This window comes from Mirounga angustirostris, unplaced genomic scaffold (assembly GCF_029215605.1).
Source record: "Mirounga angustirostris isolate CCGP_5_RB_7025 unplaced genomic scaffold, mMirAng1.0.hap1 SCAF_7, whole genome shotgun sequence".
NCBI classification, from domain to species: domain Eukaryota; kingdom Metazoa; phylum Chordata; class Mammalia; order Carnivora; family Phocidae; genus Mirounga; species Mirounga angustirostris.
Window position 1 is genome coordinate 55,255,211 of NW_026991715.1, and position 26,962 is coordinate 55,282,172.

At 35.1% G+C, this 26,962-nt stretch overlaps 1 protein-coding gene across 1 annotated transcript in view; it reads left to right on the forward strand.

Moving 5' to 3' along the window:
• The window catches only part of FCHO2 (FCH and mu domain containing endocytic adaptor 2), a 128,077-nt gene that overhangs the window by 81,512 nt on the left and 19,603 nt on the right, over positions 1–26,962 (forward strand). The window contains exons 12-20 of the mRNA XM_045889906.3: positions 3,501–3,558; positions 3,811–3,986; positions 5,574–5,585; positions 6,026–6,050; positions 8,420–8,462; positions 10,427–10,521; positions 14,630–14,733; positions 18,981–19,110; positions 23,886–23,997. Of these exons, the coding sequence (XP_045745862.2) occupies positions 3,501–3,558; positions 3,811–3,986; positions 5,574–5,585; positions 6,026–6,050; positions 8,420–8,462; positions 10,427–10,521; positions 14,630–14,733; positions 18,981–19,110; positions 23,886–23,997 (755 nt within the window). The remainder of the gene's footprint in view (positions 1–3,500; positions 3,559–3,810; positions 3,987–5,573; positions 5,586–6,025; positions 6,051–8,419; positions 8,463–10,426; positions 10,522–14,629; positions 14,734–18,980; positions 19,111–23,885; positions 23,998–26,962) is intronic.

A 26,962-nucleotide genomic window follows, 5' to 3' on the forward strand; every position in this document is an offset into this window, starting at 1 on the left:
AGTTTAGCATTGAAAACCTAATATGCTGAGAATCATGATTTATTTTGAAGTAATCAATTTATAGTAAGTTTCAAAGATAGTGCAGAGCAGTCCCATGTACCTTTCACCTGCTTTCTCCTGATAACTTCTTGCAGAAATACAGTATAGTACACAACTAGGATACTGACACTAATACAGACAAAGCAGAACATTTCCATTACCACAAGGGTCTGTTGTGCGGATTGCTCTTTTAGAGCCATTTCTCTTCCATCACTTAGCTTCTGGCAACAGCTAATCTTTTCTCCATTTTTATAATATTGTCATTTCAAGAATGTTATTTAAGTGGAATCCTATTATCACCTTTTCAGATTGGCTTTTTTTTTTTTTTTTAATTTTTTATTTATTTGACAGCGTGAGAGCAAGAACACAGCAGGGGGAGTGGGAGAGGGAAAAGCAGGCTTCCCAGTGAGCAGGGAGCCCGATGTGGGGCTTGATCTGGGATCATGACCCGAGCTGAAGGCAGACGCTCAACGACTGAGCCACCCAGGCGCCCTAGATTGGCTTTTTTCATTCAGCATAATTCTTTGGTTTCTTCTAGATTATTGTGTGTATGAATAGTTTTTTGTTGAATAGTATTCCATGATACAGACGCACTAAAGTTTGCTTTAACCATTCACCTATCATAGGACATTTAGTTATTTCTAATTTTTGGCTCTTAGAAAAAAGTTGCTTTGAAGAATCATGTATGGACAGTGTCTCTCTATGACCCTGGTAATTTTCTTTCTGAAGTCTGTTTTATCTAACAGAAGGACAATCATTCTATTCACCCCACCTTTTTTTTAATGTTTACATGGTATATTTTTTCCATTATTTTACTTTCAACCTACCTATATTGTTACATATGAAGTGAGTTTCTTATGTGCTGTAGATAGCATCTAGTTGGGTCATGTTTTTTAATCTGTTCTGCCAATCTGTCTTTCGTTACATTTGGACAATTTATATTTAACATAATTATTGACATATCAGGGCTAAGTATGTCATTTTTTGTTTTCTGTTTTTGTTTTTGTTTTCTTTTTCCTGTCTTCCCTGTGGGTTATTTGAACCTTTTTTTACAACTCCATTATGATCTATTTATAGTTTTTTAGCATATAATTTTGTAAGATTTTTTAAATGGTTCCTCTAGTTCACTCTCTAGTACCTTCAGATAGTTTTGTTGGTTTTTTTTTTTTATGACCAGAGTTTATAGTTGTAATCTTCAAGAAGTTCGTCCATAAGCCCCTTCTCAGCCCTATAGAAAACAGCTCAGTATTCATCGGGGAGGTTATGTGCTATGGTGAGCACTGTGAATTGTGTAAGACTGATGAATCACAGACCTGTACCCCTGAAACAAATAATGCATTATATGTTAATAAAAAAAAGAAAACAGCTCAGTATTATTTGAAATTATTACATGTACTGTATAATGTATTGTAAACAAATTTAAAAGTAGTATCAGCAAATCCTTAGAACTTCTAGGGGATTAAACATCTGGTATGTTTCTAGGGTACTGGGAATAAAAATCAAGTATTTTATAAAAACCTTAATTCTGACTTCTAATGAATTCACATTTGGTAAAGTTTATTTTTTAAGGTATTTTTAAATATTATTTGCATAAAAGCAAGCCATATGTAGAACTCAAAATACTCTAGTTCTAGGGATGTAACTATATACTTGTCATCTTTTTAATATATGGAATCTGCTCTTTACTATTAGATTTTTCATTTGTAGATTTTAATCCAGTCTATTAACTCACTGCTGGCTACAGTAGACTTTTTATTCAGATTGGAAGCTGTAGCCATGTAAATTCTGCTCTTAGTTCTCCTTGACTTTGTGCTGTGCCTTTTGTTGAGCTTAAGCAGGTGAGTGGAGGAAGAACAGCGAACTTTACCAGTAGAAGAATACTGGCTCTCCATTTGCAACTGATCGCTTGGCATTTCTTGCTGATCTTTTTTTTTTTTTTTAACTTTTTGGAATTGTTTTATTCTTGTATTTTTTTTTTGTAAGTTAGAAGTTATTTCTGGGGTGCCTGGGTGGCTCAGTCGGTTAAGCATCTGCCTTCGGCTCAGGTCATGATCTCAGGGTCCTGGGATTGAGCCCCACATGGGCTCCCTGCTCAGAGGGAGTGGGGGAGGTCTGCTTGTCCCTCTCCCTCTGCCCGTCCCTCTCCCTCTGCCCATCCCTCTGCAGGTGCTCGCTCTCTCTCAAATAAATAAAATCTTAAAAAAAAGTTTCCAAATAAAAACACTTGTATACCCTTAACTTTTTATTACATTTGCTGTAACAGTTGCATTCTTCTTACATGCGTGTGTTCATGTGTGTATAAGTTTTTTTCTGATCCATTTCACTATAAATTCTATACATTATGGCCCTTCATGCCTAACTACTTAAATATTCCTAAAAACAGGAATATTATCTCAACATAGCATACTTAGAGAAGTGTCCCTCCTTGACTTCATCATCATCCCTTGGAGGTAACCAACTTCATTGTATTCTGATTTCTCCTTCCAGTGGCTTTCTTCCCATAAAGATAAGCAGGTATCTGTGTTTTTAAATTTTCCCATCTTTCTTACTTCTAGGGTTTTTTCAATTAGCAGTATTTCCTATAAGTCATTTCAGTGAGTTCATGGAAACTTTTTTTCATTTTTTAAAAAATAATTAAATGGTACTCTGTTTTCTGTATATACTATAGTTTATTCAACTATGCTTGGACATTTAGGTGCTTTCCAGCAATTCTGAATTACAAATAATCTTTGATGAATAAACTTGTTGCATATGTGTGTTTAAATTGTTGGGGTGTATCTTTAGGGTAAATTCCTAGAAATTGAATTTCTGGGTGGGAGAGTAATAAATACATACCTGTTTTTGTTAGATAATGCTAAATTTCTCTCTGTAGGGATTGTACCATTTTGTATTTATACCAGCAAAGTATAAGAGTACATTTTCCCACAGTTTGCTAACGGAGTGTATTTTTGAGCATCTGAATTTTTGCCTGTCTCATGTAAGGGACAATATTTTAGTGTAGTTTTAATTTTTTTGGTCATCTTTCATTTCTGTTTTTTTTAATTCTGTATTTTTGATAAAATTTCCATTTATTTAACCTGCCAGTCCTCTGATTTCATCATCTCTCATTTCCAGACACATACAGTCTTGTGCTTTTATTTCTTCACTTTAAAGAATTGGGTGAAATTTTGGTTACAGAACTGCCTGGTGTTCCTGCCTGAATACCTGTTCTCTTCCTTGTAGTGTTTCTCCCCTTTCATTTTGCAGTGCTTTTCTCTTTCAGACAAGTGAAGTACAGAATGTGAGCTGAAGTTAACTTAACCAAAAAGATAGAACTTTCCCAGTGTTACTAATTTTATGAACCTGTTGTTATTTGATAAATGATGTAGCTGCTGTAAAAGGTAAAGCTGTTTTGCTAATCTTTTATATTTCTGTAGTTGGAGCCATCATTATAGTAAGTCTTTTTCTTCTTCTTCCCATAGAACATTCCTGATGTAGATGAAGAAGGCTATAGTATAAAACCAGAAGCAAATCAGAATGATATCCTTTTATGATCTGGATATTCCTATGGATTGTGTGTATAAGTAGACCATTATAACACAGTATTCTGTTGTTTAAAAATGTGACTCCATATTTTTCATTTGACATGTTTTTACTAATGAAAGTTAGTAGTTCTGTATCTGTTAAAGCCCATCTGATCTCTTAAAGGTTTATATTCCTTTTTATAAATGTGTGAAAAACTGGTTATGCGTTAAGATAGTTTAAAAACTAAATTCTTTAACTGATATTCACATACCAAAGAGAACCATTTCTACTCATCTAGTGATTCTGATTCTGAAGATGAAGAACCAAAGAAGTATCGGATACAGATCAAACCTATGCATCCAAATAACTCCCATCACACAATGGCTTCCTTGGATGAATTAAAAGTGTCTATAGGAAATATCACGCTCTCCCCAGCAATATCCGTAAGTAAGAAAATGAACAAGTTTGTGCTTTTTACATAGAAGCCTTTATTTATTTATTTTTTACCTCATCTACTTGCATCTGGTTAATTTTAGCAACAGTTAATTAAGCATATTGGATAAGGAAATATTTTATAATTTTTCTTCCATTTTATTGAGGTATATAGTTTTTAATTTTTATATAGGCAAATAAACTTGAGTTTGGCTTAGTTTTGCTTCCCTTTGAAAGTGTTTTACAAGGAAACAAAAATGTAGAAAATCTTTTCCTCATCTAATTTTAAAGATTTTCATCCATATTTTATGAACCTTACGTGAATGGGAATTCTGTAAAAAGGGATTTAAAGATTAAATTATATGTCTGCTGCTTTTGTAACTGCAACGTTTGTTTTTCCATATGTTTTATATTTTAAAAAGGCAAATACAAAAATTTTTAGTGATCATGGTCAATTCCTCAATTCTAAGATACCATACTTAACAGGTTTTGAGGGAGGAAAAAAAAAATTGCTGTAACTAATATTTCCATTGATGTCATACTCTAAGTTCAGGAATGTTAAACTATGGGGGAAAAAGCTTAGAATGACAATTTAGTCTATCTGTACATGCTTATCATAATTGATATTAAACCTGTTCTCCTCGATAATGGAGAATAAAAGTTCTCCCCATTTCATATTGTTACTTAATTATGTATTTTAAATAGTCTGTATGTATTTGGGAAAAGGTGTTTTTCTCTCAGTCATGCACTTTTAGCATTTAATTTTTTTTCTACCAAAAAGTTCTGAAGTGAGGTTTGCTATTTTATTTATTGCTATTTTAACATTAGGATTAATGCCCAGATTATTATATAGATATAATTATTATTATATAGATATAATTTTATTACTATTATTATATAAATGAAGTTATGAAACCATTAAAAATTCTTTATTGTGTAAGAGCAAAACTAATTTAAAAAATATATGTAAATAAATAAAACCAAATTAGGGGCGCCTGGGTGGCTCAGTCATTAAGCGTCTGCCTTCTGCTCAGGTCATGGTCCCAGGGTCCTGGGATTGAGCCCCGCATCGGGCTCCCTGCTCTGCAGGAAGCCTGCTTCTCCCTCTCCTACTCCCCCTGCTTGTGTTCCCTCTCTCGCTATGTTTCTTTCTGTCAAATAAATAAAATCTTAAAAAAATAAAAAAAATAAATAAAATAAAAACCAAATTATAGGGGAATATATATGCCAAAACATTAAACACCTAGCTCTGGGTAGTGAGATCATTAATGGTTTAAAATTCTGTCCTTTGTACTTTTCTCTCTCTTCTATTTTTTAAAAAATGGTGAACATATTACTTTCATACTGAGAAAATAAATAATGAGGAAATTTTAATCGTTAATATTGGGTTTGAAAAGAGGATAGTTTGAGTATATTTTGCTGGCCAGTTTGCTTATCTAGCTCATGTCCCTTACCCTAACAATGTTCTGCCTGTGTTTTAAGGTGTATAGACTTTAGGTATGATTCAGAAGTGAATAGACAAATTATGAGACTAAGAAAATAAGATATTTTAAATTCTAAAATGTACACTATGTCTTTTTCTTTCCATGTACAACTAGAGACACAGCCCAGTAAGTACAAGATTTTATATTTTTACCTACTGACTTAAAAAAAAATCCTTTTAATGTTTGAACGTTGATTTTCAAAGTATTTGTTTTAAATTTTTTAAACTAGCAAATCACAGTATCTTGCTGTAGGTACTAACATTTTGATAATCTTTTACTATAAAACACTGAAAGGTTTTTTTAATGTAGTTTGTAATTGAGTAGATATACTAAAAACAACTTAAAATTGGATGCCCATTAACATTTTATGAAGTATGAACCTGGCTGGCTCACTCTGTTAGAGCATGCAACTCTTGATCTTAGCATTGTGAGTTCAAACACCGTGTTGGGCATGGAACCTACTTAAAAAAATTAAAAATATATTAAAAAAAAATTTTTTTTTTACCAAGTATTTCATTACCAAATTATTTGTTTAATGACACGTAGTGTTTGCATTTCTGTTTTAGGTGCAGATGAATCGGAATTCATCTAGTAAGTTTGACATCTGAATTGGTTATTTTATGTCTATTAAAATTTATCAGGCAGGGGCGCCTGGGTGGCTCATTTGGTTAAGTGTCTGCCTTCAGCTCAGGTCATGATCCCAGGGTCCTGTGATCGAGTCCCATATCAGGCTCCCTGCTTGCTGGGGAGCCTGCTTCTCCCTCTCCCTCTGCTGCTCCCCCTGCTTGTGCGCGCTCTCTCTCTGTCAGATAAATAAAATCTTAAAAAAATTTTATTAGGCAGTTTGCTAAGCTTATTGTAGCCTTACATATGTAGTTAGAAAAATAAATGGTTTGTTCTCATCACAACTGTTAACAACAGACTAGAAGGATACTAACTTTAAACAGAAGACAACTTAGGTATATTATTTCTTTTAGCATTTAGACATGCCTTCAAGTTTAATACTTGGCTACAGCATTTTTCAGAAATCAACAAAGCCAAAGATAACAATGTTAAAACTGTTTAACTGGCAGGGCGCCTGGGTGGCTCAGTTGTTGAGCGTCTGCCTTCGGCTCAGGTCATGATCCCAGAGTCCTGGGATCGAGCCCCGCATCGGGCTCCCTCCTCAGCCGGAAGCCTGCTTCTCTCTCTCACACTCACCCTGCTTGTGTTTCCTCTCTCACTGTGTCTCTCTCTGTCAAATAAATAAATAAAATCTTAAAAAAAAAAAAAACAACTGTTTAACTGGCATAACTCTGCCTCATGAACCAGAAGGCATTATGAGATGAGTAAGTTTTAGCTTTACTTACTTATAAGTCATATCATAATTGCAATTTGTATTGTATGGTTTTTAGTATAGTAACTTAATTATACTAAAAAATTGGGGGGTGGGTGCTGGCATCTTCAGCATCATCATTAAAAATATCGAAGGTGGGAAAAAGTAGAGTTAAGGCAGCCTACTCAAAAGTTATGCAATTTTGTAAACATAAGGCTTAATAAAAATCATAACATCAATCCTATTAAAAATTCTACCCATAAGATTAGGGGTACCTGGGTGGCTCAGTCGGTTAAGCATCTCCCTTTGGCTCAGGTCATGATCCCGGCATCCTGAGATCAAGCCCCAGGTTGGCCTCCCTGCTCGGTGGGGAACCTGCTTCTCCCTCTTCCTCTTCCCATCCCTGCCCTCCCCCCTTCGGTTCATGCTCTCTCCTTCAAATCAAAATTTTTAAAAAAATTCTAGCACAATTGACAAGACTTATTAAATGCATAATAAATACCAAACTAAAAGTAAGATTTTAGTTTAAAAAAAAATGGTGAGTAGCTTATTGATATAGGGATGCCAGGAAAATGAGGATAAAAGTGGGCTGCTTTTATGCAGTTACTTACGAAAGGGCAAATTGCAGAAACATGGAGGAGAACAGCACAGTAGGTACTTTGGGGCCAAACAGAGGGCCAAATTGAGCTCAATGTGGGACAGTGTGGTAGGAAGGGACATCATGTACAGAGTGGTATTCCTCATAGTTTGCTGCACTTAACCATGTTGCTGTATTTTCATTCATCAGCTATTGGTTAGTGATCTAAGACATTAAGGTGCAGGGAAATTTGCTTATGAACTGACATGACTTTTGCACATTACTGAGTCTCTTTACTTTCGTACAGTTGCTAATGAAATGATTCACATTACCAGTGCAAAAGGGAGCAAAACAGCCTATCTTATCAAGACTGTTGCTCTAGGTTCCTATAAAAATTTTAATTTTTCAAGATATCCTTCAAGAATAACTATTTTTGGTCAACATAATATTCTTAGAACTTGAAAAATGCTTTCATGATTCATCAGCTATAATTCTTGAGTAATACGTATTTCAACGTATGTTCTAACTTTTATAGTTCTAGCCCATATTTCAGTGATCTGAACAGCAGTTTTATTTTCATGAATATGATAGTTTCATTGACCTAATTTCTTACCAAAGATGTTAGAAGAAATGAGGACATAGCAGAAATTCAGCTATTATTTTGATATTCTTAGATGATATTCTTAGCATGTTAGAAAATTTGCTGAAGTCTTATTTTCCTGGGGCGTCTGGGTGGCTCAGTTGTTAGGCGTCTGCCTTTGTTCGGCTCAGGTCATGATCCCAGGGTCCTGGGATCAAGCCCTGCATTGGGCTCCCTGCTTGTCGGGAAGCCTGCTTCTCCCTCTCCCACTCCCTCTAAATTCCCTCTCTCGCTGTGTCTCTGTCAAATAAATAAATAAAATCTTAAAAAAAAGTCTTATTTTCCTTTTCTTCATAATTTAAAAAACTGTTACCAATTCCACAATTTTAAAATTGTTCATAGTAATGAGTTATGCATATAATGTTTCTCTTAACATTTAAATATTACTCAGATTATGAATTTTTTCACATTTTGATTTTTTTAATTAGGTGAAGAGCTAACAAAATCAAAGCCATGTGCTGCATCCAATGAGTAAGTTTCATAGTTATATTTTATTTTTAAATAGACTATTCATAGCAGTTTTAGGTTCATAGCAAAATTGAGGGGAAGCTACAGAGGTTTTGCATATATATTCTCTGCCCCCATATATGCCCAGCCTCCTTCACTATCAGAATCCCCCACTAGAGTAACACATTTGTTAGAACTGATGAACCTACACTGACACATCATTGTCACCGTGGTTTACATTAGGATCCACTCTTGTTCTTATGTATCCTGTGAGTTTTGACAAATGGGTAAGGACATGTGTCTCTACCATTATGGTGTCATACAGAATAGTTCAACTGTACTAAAAAACCTTTGTCCTCTACCTGTTCATCCTTACCCCTTTACTGTGTTTAGAATTAAATATTCTTTTGTCCTTTTTTTCTAGAGTTTTATTATCTTTGCAGTTTCAGTTTGAGTGTTGGTAATCATCCTCTTTTCTAAGCTGTGAAACACTCTGTGGAGTGTCTAGCTGTTTTAAATTCTCATTTGACACTATAATTTTTTAAAAAATCCTTATAAATGGCCTTCGTGGCTTCACTGCTTCTAAATAAAGGCTAATGTCCCAAGTTCGTTCATGTCTGTATTTCAACTAGTTATTCTCATGGAAATTTTCTTTCTTCCTTCAGTTTTGGCTGTGACTGTGTAAAATAGATTGTCCTTTTCATGAACTTCAAAACAAGGAAGTGTCTCAATTAAGTTAAAAAGGCTAGAAAACGTGTTGCTAGCTCTTTTTAAAAAGAAAAAAAATGTTTTAAGGGTCCTTTTTCATTTCAGTATCTGTCAATAAGAATACATTCTTTTAATTTTTTTGCATAAGTAAAAGTATAGGCTTCATTAAATGGATAGCTTAAGATAATTTGATACTTTGAAAACTAGGCACTAATTGAGCACAGTGATGGTATTCATTTATCATTTTTAAAGGTAAGTTCAGTGTTTTAAAAATTTTGTTTTTAGTAATTTATGCAGTTGTGATTCTACGTTTTATATACAGGATGTAGTGTGCTTCCATGTAGGTGCATGTTGAGATACTAGATATGTGCTTATAGATAATTGTACCATTTTCATTGTAATGAGCCTGTTTTCTAAGATTTAAAAACACTGTATTAAATAATGGCAGTTTGATACATTAAAATATTGTTTTAATGGGATTAAGTTGAATCCTAAGAGAAATTAGTCCGGTGGATTTCAAGGGGTCATTGGTGGGAAATCTTTGGTTATACAGCATGTTGAGTTTTTTGAAACTTGAAAGTTGATGCTCTTGATGATTTTGTCCATAGTCTTGATGACCTCTCGTAAAAAGACATGCATGATCCAAACATTTCACTAGACTGCCTCAGTGGCCCAGACTGTGGATTGTCTAGGGAGAAGTCCTGCCCTTGCATGATCTACTATAGTAATCAGACCTTTGAAATTTATATCAAGCTGTTGGGCTTACTTCTGTACTTGCCAGTTTCAAAGATGAAGAGGAAAGGGTAAAAGATTTTTTTAAAAGTACTTAACTCTGACCTTATAAAATTTCTGCCTGATTTCCTGTGCATGATTTGGTGCTAGGTGTGAATGAACAGACCTGACACTACTGTAGAATCAAGTACCTTTGTGTCCTTGGGCAGCTCATTTAGACTCCAGTGGGCTGCTTTTCTTCATTTGTAAAGCTGAAATGATTTCTATTCTTCCAGCCCCAAACACAGTTAAGAAGGTGTGATTGGTGCCCATTATCTTCTCTACTGCCTCCTACATAATGTTATCAGAAGTTCTGCTTATAGTAGTTAAAAAAATTTTTAATTTAAACCAGTATTTGTTAAGTTTCTTCACATATTCCATTGGCAGAATATCCAACTTTTAAATGCTATATATTTAGCTATTACAATTCTGTGAGATAAAAGTGACTAAATTTTATACTAATAAAATATTCCTTTGTTAAAGTCTTTATTTTTAAAATGTTATTGCAGGAAAGGGACCAGTGATTTACTTGCTTGGGATCCCCTGTTTGGACCATCTCTTGATTCATCTTCTTCAACTTCACTAACTTCATCGTCATCATCAGGTAATGTGTGTGTGTGTATGTGTATATATATATTTAAACTGAGGAATTCATTAGTCACTTTTGTGTTATACTTACTGATAAAAAATATTCTTAACTTATCCTCATATTGCCAGATAAAGTGATTTTATACTGGTTTTGTTAGCTGAAGGACCTATGGCTTAAACAAAAATTTATGAAACACCAATTTTTTTAATTTATATATTTCTATGCATCATTCCCTTATCAGTGCCCAAATAATTCTCACTGTTCTTAGATAATTCCACTGCATAGATGTGCATTAGTGTTATCAGTCTTTTCTTACCAGACATTTGAGTTGCATCCAGTTTTCTAGTATTATGAAAATCCATGGATAGAATTTTGTGTACGTTTCGTAATATCCTTATAATTTATCAGTACAACGTTTGAGTCTCAAGATATACCCATTGGTATTTATTGCCAAACTGCTTTCCAGAAAGGCTTTAGCACTTCCCAAGCAATGTGTCAAAGAACCTGATGAATGCTTTTTAGTTGTTGTTTAAAATATAAAATCCCACTAGCCAACAATCCAAGTAGGCATCAAAATGCTTGTTTAATAAAACCATTGCTTGTTCAAAGCAAGAAAATAAATTCACTTTAAGTTGGTCTTCAGCCTTCTCTGGGATTTCATGAATGCTGTTCAGTATTTGGGGTTAGGAGAGTGATGGAATGGTGAGGAGAGAACTTGAATTGATCGAGTTCATGCCACGTTGCTCTGCTAGGAGTTACACACACTCTGTTTAGTTTCACTTCATTAACTGCTCCATGAAGTCCATTTTAATGTCCCTGTTTGTAGATTAAAAAAAAAGTAAAGCTCAGAGATGATCAGGAACTTCTCTGAGATCATTTCATAGGAAATGATGAAGCATTGATTCAAACCTGGATCTTACTAATTTTAAAGTCTTCATTCTGTTTATTGCACTCTGACATATTAACTAAACTATAAGCCATTCCAAAACATTTTACTATTAACAAAGTAAACACCAGTATTTAAAATTAGATTGTTCATAAACCAATTTTTAAAAGAAATTATAAATGGATGTTAGGCAACCTTAACTCCAATTTGGAATTTTGAAGGAGCAGTGATCTATATTTAATACTTGTAAAACAGCAAGAAACAATGAAAGATTGTTGAACATAATCTGAAGTGGCATTATAGCCTTCCTCAATGGGCATGTTATTATTTAGTTTTATAAAACTAACCTAACAGATTGTATAAGAAAAGTAAGTATACAGGGAAAACTGAAGTTGTCATTACAGGCTCTTTTTTGTTTAGTGAAAATGTCAGAATGAAGATCATTCTAAGTATGTTTTTCAATTTTGTTAATATATTTAAAATTATTTTTTCAAAATACTGAATAAAAATTTTCACATTGGTATCACAGAGGCTTTAGTTATATAGAAATTTCTTCCTAACTCCGCCCATAGTTTCTTACTCTTTCAGCACTGTCTCTTCCTTTTCAAAAAAGTTCTTGCTTTTCCTCTTGCTAACTGTTTCAAGTATGTTTCACCCCTATCACTTTTAACTTCAGGTTAAAAATGGTTCATTTTTGTTCAGTGGCCATTTGATGTGTAGTAGCTATGAAATAAAAAGTAACAAAAGGTTAATACATGTTTTAAGTTCACTTTTGTATGCATTTTTAACTTCCTATACAGTCTGAAAAATGATGTCAAATTATTTTACCTTTCCAAGAATGTTAGTCATGTTGAAAAGAGATGATGGTAAAAATCTCAAAAGATTTGACAAGGTGAAAAGGTGATAGTGCTGTGTTACTCAGCAAAGTGCCTGACTGGCTAGTGATAGATAAAATCTAGTGTTGGAATTAATATAAAAAACTAGTCTAATATTTTTCAAAAGATTTTAAGGGATTTTTGCAGATTACAAGTGCTCAGTTAATTCATCAACAGAAGAAATGGTCTACAGTAAGACTTATCATAGGAGGGTTTTATTTATATATCAGTGTTTAGACTTTTGCCAACTGTTAGAGATACCTTTTGCTCCTCTGAGAAAACAGGAATAATTATGGCTTTATATATTTTGGACCTTCAGTTTTACTCATATGTTTTTTAAGTTTCTTAATCCACGTACTTATTTTCCTCAGTTAATAGAAAATTTGGGCTCAGGTTTTTGTTTAAAAAATGTATTACTACATTTTTCTAGTTTTCAGTGATTAAAATAACATTAACCTGAAACAAGAAAACTATTTGGCTATGTAGATTCATGCTTTTGTTCAAGAATTTTCCTGTTGCTTCTGGTTTTCAGCTGCTTTCCCCTCCTTCAGCTTAAGGAACTTGAAGAGTGCAACAGAAACTCTTTGTCTCCCAATAATTTGTTTGAGTGTACAGTAATTGAGTCTTTACTTGAAACCAGCATGTATTTGGAATTTGAAAAAGCAAACTGTGATTATTTGAAAGAGCTGAACTTTAACAGTTCTACCAGGCTAGGTTTGTTTGGAGTCAATCTTACTGTAATTTGGATAGGCCATTTGTCAGTAATGAAGCTCAGGTATACATGTCTCTATGATGTTAAGCTCTCACAAGCTTGAAATAACTTGGATATCGGTCAGTGCTGTTTTCATTGATAATGAGCCTATCTTTAAAGTCAGTATGTCATAGCACAGGGAAGTGTTATGGTTCTCAGGTTGGTGCACATTTCTTCCAGTGTACTGTTTAAAGTAGGAGTGCAGCATGAAAGAAGTGGTGCTCACTGGAAGAAGGCAGCAGCCTTAGAATCTACACATGGTTTCTTAGCAGCTTTATGTTGTTTCCTTCAAGCAACTTGAACTGTGCTTGTATCTATTATCCTTTCCTAGGACATGCTTTCTAAATGATTCCATACCCCTCACGCTGTGACTTTCACGCCTCTGTGACTACCTTTCCTGTTGCCTCCATTCTCCTTCCTTTCACACCTACATTGCTTCATCAGTGACCATCGGTCGTCAGTTTGTTTCTCCATGGATATACTGAGGCCTGTTCATATATTTTTAACTTTGCACATCTGCAAACTTAATGTAATGATTTATATTTCTTCCCATCCATATTCTTCAGTCTGAATTATAGCCCCACCTTTTAGAATGAACCAAAGGGATTTGAAAATCCTTTAAAATAAAGATGACTTAAACAGGGATGCCTGTGTGGCTCAGTCGGGTAAGCATCTGCCTTTGGCTGAGGTCATGATCCCAGGGTCCTGGGATCGAGTCCCTCGTCAGGCTCCTTTCTCAGCACGGAGCCTGCTTCTCTCTCTGCCTGCCGCTCCCCCTCTCTGACAAATAAGTAAAATCTTTAAAAAAAAAAAAAAAAGATGATTTAAACGTATTTGCTTCCATTCTTCACTCTTGTTTTGATTATGCTAATACATTTGTGAATTTTGATGATGTACACTTGGATTTCATTAATTTCTACCAAGATAGAGTTATTTTTAATTAGGACTGCTCAGGTTAGTGTCTGATTTATAAAGTGGCAAAACTTGCAGATGACGTTGAAAAACAGTGAACATTAAATTTATGTAGGATTTAGGAGCAGTGAATGTTATATAGGATTTCTATAGGGGGTGTTTTCTTACCAAAAATAGTGATTTGGAGGAATTTTTTTCATAAATAAGATATTTTTAATACTTCTAATTATCACCAGAAACTTTGCAATGTAATTCAACTTGTAATTTGACTTTTAATTAAGGTAAGTGTTTTATTTAGAGTTCATATTACTACTTCGAAGGTGTTACTTCAAAGGCTTGGTCTTACATTACTGTAAGTAGATGGACTGGCAATAAACTAAAGACCTTAGCCTTCAATTGGTTTATTTTCACTAGCTTATTTGTCAGATTTTATTTTTTTACGGGTATAAAGAATTGAAATAGGAATACAGTTGATAAAAGTTAATGTTTTTTGTTTTTTTTTCCAGGAATATTGTTAGCTTCAAGAAAAGCCTATTTGATAGATTCCCAGTATTTCACCAAATATCAATAATTATATATATTTAAAAACTCCTGAAAATGAGCTTTGAGTCCTAAGAGTTCCTCTATAATAGGATGTCTTTATGTAAGGATTGCTACAAACTAATGATTTTCTTCAAATTCTCTTTTTCCCCTTACCAGCCAGGCCCACAACTCCTCTTTCTGTAGGCACCATTGTCCCACCTCCAAGGCCTGCTTCCAGACCAAAGCTTACTTCAGGCAAACTCAGTGGGATTAATGAAATAGTATGTACTCAGGTGTTTGTTTTTTTTTAATTATAACTGTTTGATTTAAGATGCAAATGGTATTTTTTCTATATGCCCCTTTACAGTTAAGCACTTGGAATTATCTACTTGAGTCTTCAAAGAGTAGAAAAGTTTCCCATCCAACATTTCCCTTTACTCCCTCATATTAGCTCAGTGATCATACACATGGATTGATACATTGCTTAGGAGGAAGGGAGATTCTGGAGAAAGTTAGCACATAAAAATACCATTCAGTAATCATTCTTTCACATTTAAGAAGCAATACTTATGTAACTCTGCTTTAAGTCAAATACTAAGGAAGGAATGGTGGCCTGTTCTTAGGGCTTAGAAGTATACTGGCAGGAGAATCCTGGAGGGCATCTAGTCCAGCTTTGTTTTATACATAAAGAAACTAGAGTTTGTTCAGATCACTTAACTGACTTGTCAAAGTACATGTTGCTTCAGGAAAAAAGTATTGGCCTACAAAAGTTGTCAGGTAATTAAAGAAAATCTACAAGTTACATTCAGAGTGAGGCTCTCCCAAACCACTTGCCTCTCATCTCTTCTACTTTGCTTCATGTTTTACACTAATTACCAGTGTTATATTTCTAAAAGTCAAGCTTAACCTTTTTCCCCAGATAGACATCTCCATTGGTTCCCCACTATCCATGTGGTTGAATGTTTTAGCTGAATGTACAAGGCTTTTTATCAAGTTGCCTCAACACCTAGGTTATTACCAGACTAACTGCCCAAGTTTCTCCTCTTTGCAACCTATGTTCCAGCCCTTTAAAACTTTGCACTGTTCATCAAACACATCATATTCTTTTATGCATCCGTGTTTTATTTTGCTCCCTTTACTAAAATGTCCCTCAGTTGTCTATGTAGGACACTGGTCTCTTTTTTTAAGAACCAGCTATCATCTAGCTAAAGCCCTCTTTGATCATTACTCTTCCCCAAGTAGATTTAATCATTCTCTTCCTTATACCCCTATACTTTGCTCATATTTCTTCTGGTGCACAAATTACATTATATATACTTTCCTTGTGTGTTCCCTTCACCGGACTATACCTTTGGCGAACTCATACTTTGCATAATACCTGTCACATAGTGAGGAGATGTTTCATGAATAAATGAAAAGGCTGGAGCACCAAGTGTTGAAATGGTGACATCTTTCTCCTTTTATCCTAACAGACCTAAGGAAGTGAACTCAAAGACTCTAGGTACAGGCTGCCAAGATCATGATTATTTGAGTAATACAAAAATGACTGCCTCTTAGTAACATGGGATTTTTTCCTGATTATAAGAGATCATGTAAAATTTGGGAAATAGATAAAACAGAAAATTAAAATCCCTTCCATACTTCATGACCCAAAGATATCCACTTAACCTCTTTTATTATACCCTTTCATTAATTTTTGAGTGCTTAAGTATTCATTTGCAGTAAAACATAGTTGTTAAAAAAGCACAGCTTATTAGTGACTAATTACCTGAGCAACATTAACCAAGTTATATATTTGGAGTCTCTGTTTCCTTATCGGTAAATGGGTATAAAGATAATAGGTGGTGTGAGACTTAAATGAGTTGCTTGAAATGCAAGTAATTGCTCAAAAAAGTTAACTGTGAATGATAAATCAAAGGTCATACCTTACATATTTTTTATTCTTCACTTGAAAATATTTGGGGGATATCTTTCTATTTCATGAATTATTCCATAGATTTCAAACTTCTTTCAAGTGGTAGAATCCTTTGTCAAATGATCTTAAGTTGCAAATCTATTAAATAAGTAAAAGTGGGACTTTTCTACTTGAATCTTTCACCCTTTATTCCCTGCCCTAGCCTTGCAAACCTTCTAGAAACCACCCTGAGGGCTTCAAGGAGCACCTTTTGAAACAACTGCAGAGCATAAATGCTCTTACAACAGCACTGTCTGTCAGCATTAAATTTTCAAAGGTTTTTTAGAAATGTGATTATTTGACATTTAGTTTATTTCCAAGTTTTCATTATTCAGCATTGCCTTAATGATTTCATTATAAACAATGTCTTAATGAATATCCTTTTGTTTACTTCTTTGCATACATTATTAGTAAAAAATTTTAAAGTAAAATTCATGAACTAAAGGCACATTTTTAAGACTCTTGATTATTGCTGTATTGCCCACCAGAAAGGTTATGCTGATTTGAATTCTCTCCAGCTGTACATCAGAGTGCTCTTTTCCTTGCATGCTTGTATGTGCACTTTTCTGGGGAGACTAGATGTTCACAGGGTCTATAATCACACCCTTTCACATTTCGATAGGGAATGCCTCATTGTTCTAGAGCAGTTGTTTTCAAAGTTTGGTCCCCAGACCAGCAGCAGCATTACCATCACGTAGGATCTTGGTAGAAATGCAGCTTCTCTGGCTCTACCCCAGGAAAATCAGAAGCTCTGTGAAGTGGCCCTGTGAGTGCTTCTGGTGCATTTTAAGAACTGCTGTTTTTAAGTAGTGCTGTTCAATAGAAATACCACGCAGCAACATATATTAAAGTTTTCTAGTAGCCACATTAAAAAAGTAAAAACAGTGAAATTGACTTATTTTACTCATTAAAAAAAATCATTTTATAATGTAATCAGTATAAGGAGTGAGAGTATCTTTTCTGTTTGTGTGTGCTAAGTCTTCAAAATCTGTGCATTTTATACTTAAAGCTCATCTCAAATTTGGACTAGCCACATTTCTAGTGCTAGTGGCTACCGTACTGGACAAGTGCCATTCTACAATAAGGGAAAATCACTTGAAAAAATAGGTGTTTTTGTCCTTTCATAAAAAATTATAAAGCACACATTCTAAATTGTAAATTATAAAAATGTAGCGACATAATATTGGTCATAAGGCCATGTTGCTACAGGAGAAATTTCCCCCACAGTAGTTGATCAAGACTTTTTTCTAAGCTTGCAGGTTTCAGATTAGCTGTTGAATTTACTATGTGTTTGGCCTCATGCCATGCACTACTTTCATCTGTATATATAGGGAGCTGCAGTTTTACACCTTACTATATTTTTTCAGTCTTATTAGTCATCATTATCAGTCATCAAAAAGCCATTCTCTGGAACTAATAGTTTAAAGTTATTTGCGGGAGTGGGGGTTTACTTAGTATAAAACACTTTGGATGGTATCTAATTTTTATAAATGTATATTCATAGAATCAAGAGTTGACTAATTTTAGTGTATGAATGCTTATTAAGGGTTTTGTTTTTGCCATTTGTTTTTCATGTCCCTCAAATAATTGAGGACAGGAACAATATCTTTTTTTTATTCACTGCTTTGTATGTAGTTCCTAACCCATGGCCTGACACATAGTAGGCACTAAATAAGTATTGTTTTCAGTTAATACTTTTATAAGCAGGAAAAGGTTATTTTTAAATAAGGTAAGCATGCCTTATTTTAAAAAATGAAATCCCTGAGGAAGTGTTGCTCATCTATTATTGGAACACTTAGGAATGTGGAAGGGAAAAATCCATTTCCCCAGGTAAAAGAAATGAAGTTCTATTTTTTGTATTTGTTTTTATGTTTAGAAAAGTGGGGACACAGTAGAATTAAGATATCTCAAACCTCTTTTATGGGGTAAACTGTCTCAATGAGGAAGCATTATAAGGAATTATAAAGGGAAAATGGACACGTTTGTAAACACCGAAAATAAAGGGCAGGCAAGATTTAGGGTTTGCAGCAAATAAAGCAAAGGATTAGTGAAAGCTCAGGTTATACTAAGCCCTCACAAAACTAAATCAGCGAAAGCTAACAAAGACAACTCATAAAAGGCGCAAAATGCCAATCTTATTTTTATCAATTTAAAAATTATTTTTCTTCTAATGCTCATTCATTGCTGACAAGGGTGCAGAGAAATATTCTCTTATATTTATAGACAGTAAAGTGAATAATCCTTTTGGGAAGCAGTTTGGCAGTATGTATGAAAATCCTTCATACTGTTTAAACTTACAATTTAACTTCTGAGAATCTGTCTTAAACATACTTTTTGAAATAGAGAAAATGTTCTTTGGTTAAAGGTTCTCTTGACAGCATTATTTTAAAATAGCCTTCTCAGCCTTTAATCTACTCTTGAAAATCATTTGACCTATGGCATTTCTATTTTTAGTTACAAGAAACAATAAATTAGATTTAGTATATTAAAATTAATCTTACCTGATACCTAAAAATCTTTTCTTATAAGGAAGAACTGTTTTAGCATTTTGGTAAATAACTTTTTGTTTTTAAGCCCAGGCCATTCAGCCCACCTGTAACTTCCAATACTAGCCCACCTCCTGCAGCTCCTTTAGCCCGGGCAGAAAGTTCTTCCTCTATCTCATCTTCAGCTTCATTAAGTGCTGCCAATACTCCAACAGTAGGTAAGTGATTATCATAGATTACATGTGATAGTTAGCATTCCAAGTATGGTCAGGCTGAATTTTGTTTTTTAATGAGCTCATGAAGAATTTAACATTAGAAATTTTGGATTTTGGAAACACACCTGGTGTTATCAGACTAGCCACATTTTCCTTTTCTGTTACACAGTTTCTGTTACTTGAATAGGAGGCTTTTTTTTTTTTAAGCACTGTTAAGAGTGCATCAAATTTATAAAGTACTGACCAATATAAATAGTTGAAGGCCAAATATTATGCAGTCCTTTCTAATGTGAAGTGATACTTGCATTCCTTGGAGTTTTTATTTAATAATGATTCAACTTAAAGGAGTTTTGTGCTTGCAATTAATAAGTATTTCTACAAGAATTTAAATCATAAAGATCTAAAAGTAGATGTTAGGATGCAGGCGTATAAACCTAAATCCCACCCAGTAAATCCAGTATTTTATTACATCTAGATTTTGCTCAAGACATTTTTCTATCTTTAATTTTTTCTACAAATTCTTACTACATTTCTTACCCACTGTTAGTAAAGCACAAAGCCACTTAAAGCTGCTGTGTTATGGGAATGACAACTTCTCATCAAAGTTAGAACTGTCCCTGCCACTGCTTCTAAGTAGTAATGAGTTTATCTTTGATAATGCCAATTACTGATGCACACTAACTCAGCATAGTTCAGTAGTGCTCCAAGTGTGATCCTTGTACCTACACCATCTGTGGCATCACCTGGGAACTTACTAGAAACAGAGACCTTTTAAATCCCAAACTCGGTGTGGGGCTAGCAATTTTTAAACAGGCCTTCCAGGTGATTGTGATGCATGCTAAGTTTGAGAATAATAGCCATATTTAAGCAGATTTAATTATATCCAATTTGATTTGTCAAAACTCAGAAAGGAGAAGGGCATTTTCTAAGTGTGGCCATCGTAAAAATGACATAATATAGGCTAACGTAAGATTAAAAGTTCTTTGATTTTTACATGTCCAAACATAATGTTACCATCTTATTTTATATACACCTTTATGAGCATATCATTTTTCCTATCTTTTAACTTCAGGTAGAATACATCTAGTAAGTTTTTCTATTTGCTGTATTGAGCACTTTCTTCTTATATTTTCTTTGTATATGTGTTACTAATTTTGGTTTTGCAGACTGTTTCAGTCATAAAAAACAGAGGGTCCTTTAAAAGTTAGACAGGTGGTCTAGGTAACCAAAATTTGCTTTAGTTCTCCATTTTCTCTAGGTTATTTAGAAGGATTTCAATTTGTGATGGAAACTGTTTTTGATTGAGTAGGTACTAGGTACATACTTGTTTTTAGTTTGGGCCAGCGCCGGCAATAAGGGAACTACAGGGAGGTGATACGATGATACCGGCAGGCAAGATACAATGTGGATTTTGTACAACAAAGGCACTTTAAGTCTACCATAAAAGTTAACTTTTTTTTATTATGTTTACGTTTTTGATTCTTCTTGAAAATGTTTTCTTTTCCTGCAATATTGTCTTTTATTTAAATATGATAGAAGATGATAATTTGATTGGGACACTCTCTGAAATTGAAAAGCACTGTGAGACTTCACAAGGTATTGTATCAGAAGCAACGTATGTGTTGACTAATGATCTTAAAGTATCTAAAATACTTTGTTACCTCATTTTTCCTTTTTCAGCGATGTATGCTGTCTCAGAAGTCAAGAATAACTCTAAGGTTTAACTTTCTCAATTTTGTACTAATTATGTCCAGTTGCTGTACAGGATCTATTGATATCAGCTCCCCCCTTATAAAAACCTACAGTATTTTTGTATTGCCTTCCATCTCCTTGCTTTTCTTTCCTCCTCAGCATTAAAGAATGTCCATAAATCTTATTGCTAAAGTTGTCAGAACCAGAGAAAAAGTGATTAGAAAAGAAGCAGAAAGACTATGTCAGTTAAAAGAATGGTAATACCTCAACTACCAGAGCAAAGAATGTCCTAGGAAAGCCATCCATATTGTGAGGTGAGGTTGGAGGTACAAAGGTAGCAAATAATTGGGAGTGTTTTTTAATCCTGAGCCAAAAGGAATTCCACAAAATTATCCATTGATTGTTATAGGAAGATACTTCTTACTTCAATTTTATAAGCTCTCTGCATTTTCGAAACATACAGTTGTTTAAATATAGAACAATGACACCAAAATTAGAATATGTGATACCCTTCTAAAGAATACAGGGAATTTTTTATTTCTAAGAAATGATTTATTCTGAATAGTACATTATAAATTTAGACTTCTATACTATTTTAAGGACTTGATTACATATTTCCTATGTCAAACTTTTTTTTGAACTATGCATATGCAATATGATTTTGAAAGGCAAATAAGAATAGGAAATACTCAAGGGGATATGCCAAGATGTTAAGTGGGTTTTGAGTTTTTTCCCCTTACTGTTCAGTGATTTTTTTCTACTTGCCAATATTTCAATAATGGGCTTAACAATTTACAGGGACTATTTCAAGAATTCTCATTTTATATGCCCAAGTTGGATAATTAAAAATAATAATATGTAGGTTTCTTTTGAATTTATTTTTTAAAGATTTTATTTATTTATTTGACAGAAGAGAGAAAGAGAGTGAGAGCAGAACACAAGCAAGGGGAGAGGGAGAGAAGCAGGCTTCCCACCGAGCAGGGAGCCCAATGTGGGGCTCGATCCCAGGACTTTGGGATCATGACCTGAGCCGAAAGCAGATGCCCAAAGACTGAGCCACCCAGGCGCCCCTTCTTTTGATTTTTTTATGTCAAAGTAGGAGTAGACATTAGTGTTACCCATGACTGTGTAAATATCCATTTGTTGTGTTTTAAGGGAAAAGATTGAGAATACAGTTTTGTTTAGTAAAAAAGTATAATAGCTTTCATCTTCCTCTGAAAAATACGCTTTTCTGAATTTCTGGTGACCCTCTAGTTTAGAAAAATGTATTTTTTTTTTTTAAAGATTTTTATTTATTTATTTGAAAGAGAGAGAGCGGGAACACAAGCAGGGGGAGTGGGAGAGGGAGAAGCAGGCTTCCTGCCGAGCAGGGAGCCCGATGTGGGGCTCAATCCCAGGACCCTGAGATCATGACCTGAGCCAAAGGCAGATGCTTAACACCTGAGCCACCCAGGCACCCCTAGAACAATGTATTTTTTTTTTTAAAGTTTACTGAACTTATTCACATATACAGTGAAATTTTCCCAGTGCACAAGCATGTGTTTGCATAGTTGTATTCAGTTAATCTATAGTCTTTTTTTTCCACTTAACATTTTCTTATGCACATACCTGAAATTTCTGCCTCTTGATCAGTCCCTTATCTTTCATTTATTTATTTATTTTTAAAAGATATTATTTGACAGAGAGAGAGACAGCGAGAGAGGGAACACAAGCAGGGGGAGGGAGAGAGGGAGAAGCAGGCTTCTTGCCGAGCAGGGAGCCCAATAAGGGGCTGGATCCCAGGACCCTGGGATCATGACCTAAGCCGAAGGCAGACGCTTAACGACTGAACCACCCAAGCGCCCCTCCTTATCTTTCATTTAATCATCTCTCACCTGATCCAAAATTGAATCCATGACAACAGACATTTTTCTCTTCATTCCAGGATCCACTCTGTGTTCAGAGTGATCTTACTAAATGAAAAATGTAGCCATGTTTCTCTTAAACATTCTTAGTGGTTTTTAGTGCCATAAGGATAAAATTAAAGGTCCTCCATGCTGTGATCTGGGCCTTAAACATTTCTCTAGATACATCCTCCTCCCCTCTCATCTTTCTAGCCATCCCTCATTCCCCAAGTATGCTCCCGCTTTGGAAAACTACTTTTGGTTTCAAAAGGCAGCATTTTTTCATGCCACCTTAGCTCAGTGCTGGACACATGTTAGAGTTAGTAAATAGTAGCTGTTGTGATTTGTTGAGATTTTTATGTTACTGGCTTAACGACTGAGCCACCCAGGCGCCCCTACATTTTATTATTCTTCAAAAAAAACTGATGTTTAGGAGTGCCTGGGTGGCTCAGTCAAGCGTCTGCCTTCGGCTCAGGTCATGATCCCTAGGGTCCTGGGATGGAGCCCCGCATTGGGCTCTCTGCTCAGCGGGAAGCCTGCTTCTCCCTCTTCCAATCTCCCTGCTGTGTTCCCTCTCTTACTGTGTCTTTGTCAAATAAATAAATGAAGTCTTTAAAAAAAAAACAAAAAAAAAAACCCCTGATGTTTATATAGATAAAGTTTACTTAGATAATATACCTTGTCAGGAATGTTATAAAAAAAACATTAATCCCATTTATCAAGGTAAGGAAATAAAATGTAAGCATTAGACAAAGAAGTAGTAAAAGAATTATAATGGGTAGTGTATAATTTAGAAATAGCTGATGTATAGAAGTAGCTGAAATACAAAAATCCAGTTTAATGCCCTGCTGTATGTGATTGGTAGAACCTGAAACAATTTAGTATCTGAAGGGTTGTGAAGAAATGTTTTAGTAATTTTAGTTCTTCAGGGGAAGGGTTCTGATATTCCTTAACCCCAGTGTTCAGTGTCATTTCATTTAAAAGAAGTCAGTGTGATGTGTTTTCCTGACTTTTTTTGTCCTCTGTATTACGTTCCAATGTGTTTTATGCTCTATTTCTTAACCTCCAGATTTATACATGAGCCATCAATGGAACCAGTAATAGAGTCATTTGTGACAAGCTAACATTGTGACTTTACCTGTCTTGATGAATTTTATAAATGTGTTTATGTAGGATTTAACAAATGAATTATATGTATTCTAGGTGTGTCACGAGGTCCCAGCCCTGTCAGCCTTGGAAATCAAGACACCTTACCTGTGGCAGTTGCCCTCACAGAATCTGTTAATGCCTATTTTAAAGGAGCAGATCCCACCAAGTTAGTTTTAAAAAGATGTGTGTGTGTGTGCATGTGTTTGGTGGGGAGAGGGCCTAGTGGTAAATTTTCAGAGTTACATTTTGATTCTGTAATAGAGTTTTCTGTTATTTATTTACCTGCCTTTTTTGCTATCAAATATAGTCATTTAGCCATTGTCTTAAAAAAAAAAAAATCACTATAATCAGTATTAATGGCTTTATCCCCCCAGTTTATTTATATTCTTGCCCAAGGTTTATGACCATTACGACCCATCTGTTGTTTGACATGTCTATAGAGCAGGATGATGGCAGCTGACGAGAAGGGGATAGAACTCTGAATCTTGGTTTAATGTATATCTTTGGTAAAGTGTTATATTTGCCAGAGAGACCTAGAATATATGTCTCATTTATGAAACTCTTGTCAAGGAATTGGTTTAACCCCCTTCTTTTAAGAAAATGTTTTGGTGAATGACCACCCCTACTTTTCATGTATAACCGTACTCATTCAGCATACATTCATTCATTAAATATTTGAGTGCTTACTATGTGTAAGAAAGACACTGTTATAAGCTTGTATTATGTGAGAATCAGCTTATTAGTTTTCTCTTACGGTAATGCAAAACTTTTAGAGAACTTTTTCTATATTGATGTATCCTCCACACTTGAGTAATTGATGGATAATTACATGTTGAACAACATGAAAGGGAGTGGTATTGATATATATGCTATGAAGAAAAATAAACTAGGGTAAGAGGAGACAAAATTACAATAGAGGGCTACTTTTTTTTTTTTTTTTAGATAAAATGATCAGAGAGAACCATTTTTTTAAAGATTTTATTTATTTATTTGACAGAGAGAGATACAGCTAGAGAGGGAACACAAGCAGGGGGAGTGGGAGAGGGAGAAGCAGGCTTCCCGCAGAGCAGGGAGCCCGATGCGGGGCTCGATCCCAGGACCCTGAGATCATGACCTGAGCTGAAGGCAGACCCTTAACGACTGAGCCACGCAGGTGCCCCCAAAGAAAACCTTTTTGATGTTAAATTTAAGATGTTTCAAAGATATTGTGGAGCAAACCATGCAGATGTCTGAGGGCAGAGCGTGCTTGGCATATTCGATGAACAGCAAAGAGAATATTACGTCACTAAGTTGAAATTAGCAAAGGAGTAGTCAAAGATAAGTCCTTAGCGGGACCAGATCAGGTTGGGAATTGTAGACCATGGTGAGTTTGGAGTTTATTTTGAGCAAGGTGGGAAACCAGTGAAGGCTTTTGAGCAGAGAAATGATGAGGTTACTTAGGTTTTTGAAGGAGCACTGTGGCTGCCATATGGAGAATAAACTAGAAGGAGCCAGAGTACAAGCAGAGAGAGAAGGTTAACCACAGCAGTCCAGGTGAGAGATGATGGCAGCTTAAATAAGGTTATTAGCTGAGGAAATCGTGAGTAATAATGCGATATTGAATTCCTTTTGAAAACAAGGGTTGTCAAGATTTGGGAAGGGAGGAGATTGGTAAGTTTAAAGTACTTATTAAAACAACTAAATACATGATTCTGGAGTTCAGGGAATAGATCTTAGGCGAGAGATAAAGTATTTAGTAGTCATTAATTTGTATACAATCCTGAAAGCCACAGGCCTAAGGGAATACAGAAGAGATCTGATGAGAACTCTGGCTCCCTTCAGTGTTTCGAAAATAGGAAGATGACAGTGATTTGGTAAAGGAATTTGATACAGCATGCAGCAAGAGAGGTGAGGAGAGAACCAGTAGAGCAGTGTCCCAGAAATGAAGTGAATTAAAACCCTTTCGTGAGGGATGAACTGATGCTGATGATACATCAGGAAAAATGGACCTTTGACATTATGGAACTCATTGGTGACATTTACAAGAGTGATTTTAGTTGAGTGCTGGAGATGAAAGCATGCTTGGAGGGAGTTCAAGAGTAGGAGATGATGCAAATATGACTATATTTGAAAAGGGCAAGTGTAGAAAACTTTCAAGATGTTTTGCTCCAAGTGGAAGGAGAGAGGTGGAGTGGTAACAGCAGAGAAATGATTGATAGAATCAGAAAAAGTTTTTATTAATTTTAGTTCATTTTTTAAAAGATGATACACATTTTATCATGTCTGTACACTAATGGGAAAGATCCATTATTTTTGGAAAAAATTGAACTTGCAGGAAAGGGTACAATTCCATGAGTGAAGTCCTTTGATATGTAGAAGGAGATGAGCATCAATGCAGGAGCAGTGAGATTGGCCTTAGGTGCATAGACTGATCATCTGTTGAAACAGGAGGGAAGGTACGAATACAGAGTCAAGTAGGAGTGCAGTTGTGAGACTGAGTAAGTTCTCTCCTGATTTTATTTCCTCAGGAAAATTTAAAGTCAATGGCTATGGGTAGGGGAAAGGAATATTGCAGGTTGGAGGAGAAAGAAGGTATGAGAAGAGGTAGCATTGCACAGTGATGGACCAGGAAATCCCAAGAGATGAGGAAATGGGGATCTGAAGGAATGAGTGAAAAGGTAGTAGGAACAGTGGATTGTGGAAGCTTTGAGGAGGTTGGAGACTTGTTGGAGATATGGTACTAGACAGAATGAGCCGGGGAAAGAGGAGATGGCCGTTAGAGGAGTGGGGATGCTGAAATTGAGATGATGGAGGGGCTGTGGTGTGTCTGAGGTAGTCTGGAAGACAGGATCAATGGAGGTAAGGGGCTGAGAACTAGGTGACCAAAATATTAGGAGGATTATCTGTGTGGATATTGAAATTGCTAAAAATTAAGATAGGAGTAGTGGTACAGAGACAGACTGACAGTGGGCCAAGAGCTAAAATTTTCAGGAAAATTAAAGGGAGTATTGACGGTAACTTGAAAGGGATGGAATACCAAGTAGTATAGTTTGATGGTTTGGGTTATAAAAGAGGCTGGAGGTTTTTAGGAAGGAAGTAGGAATAGAGAGTTGGAAGGGGCAGTGAGAAGCAAGGAAGACATCTCCCACTGC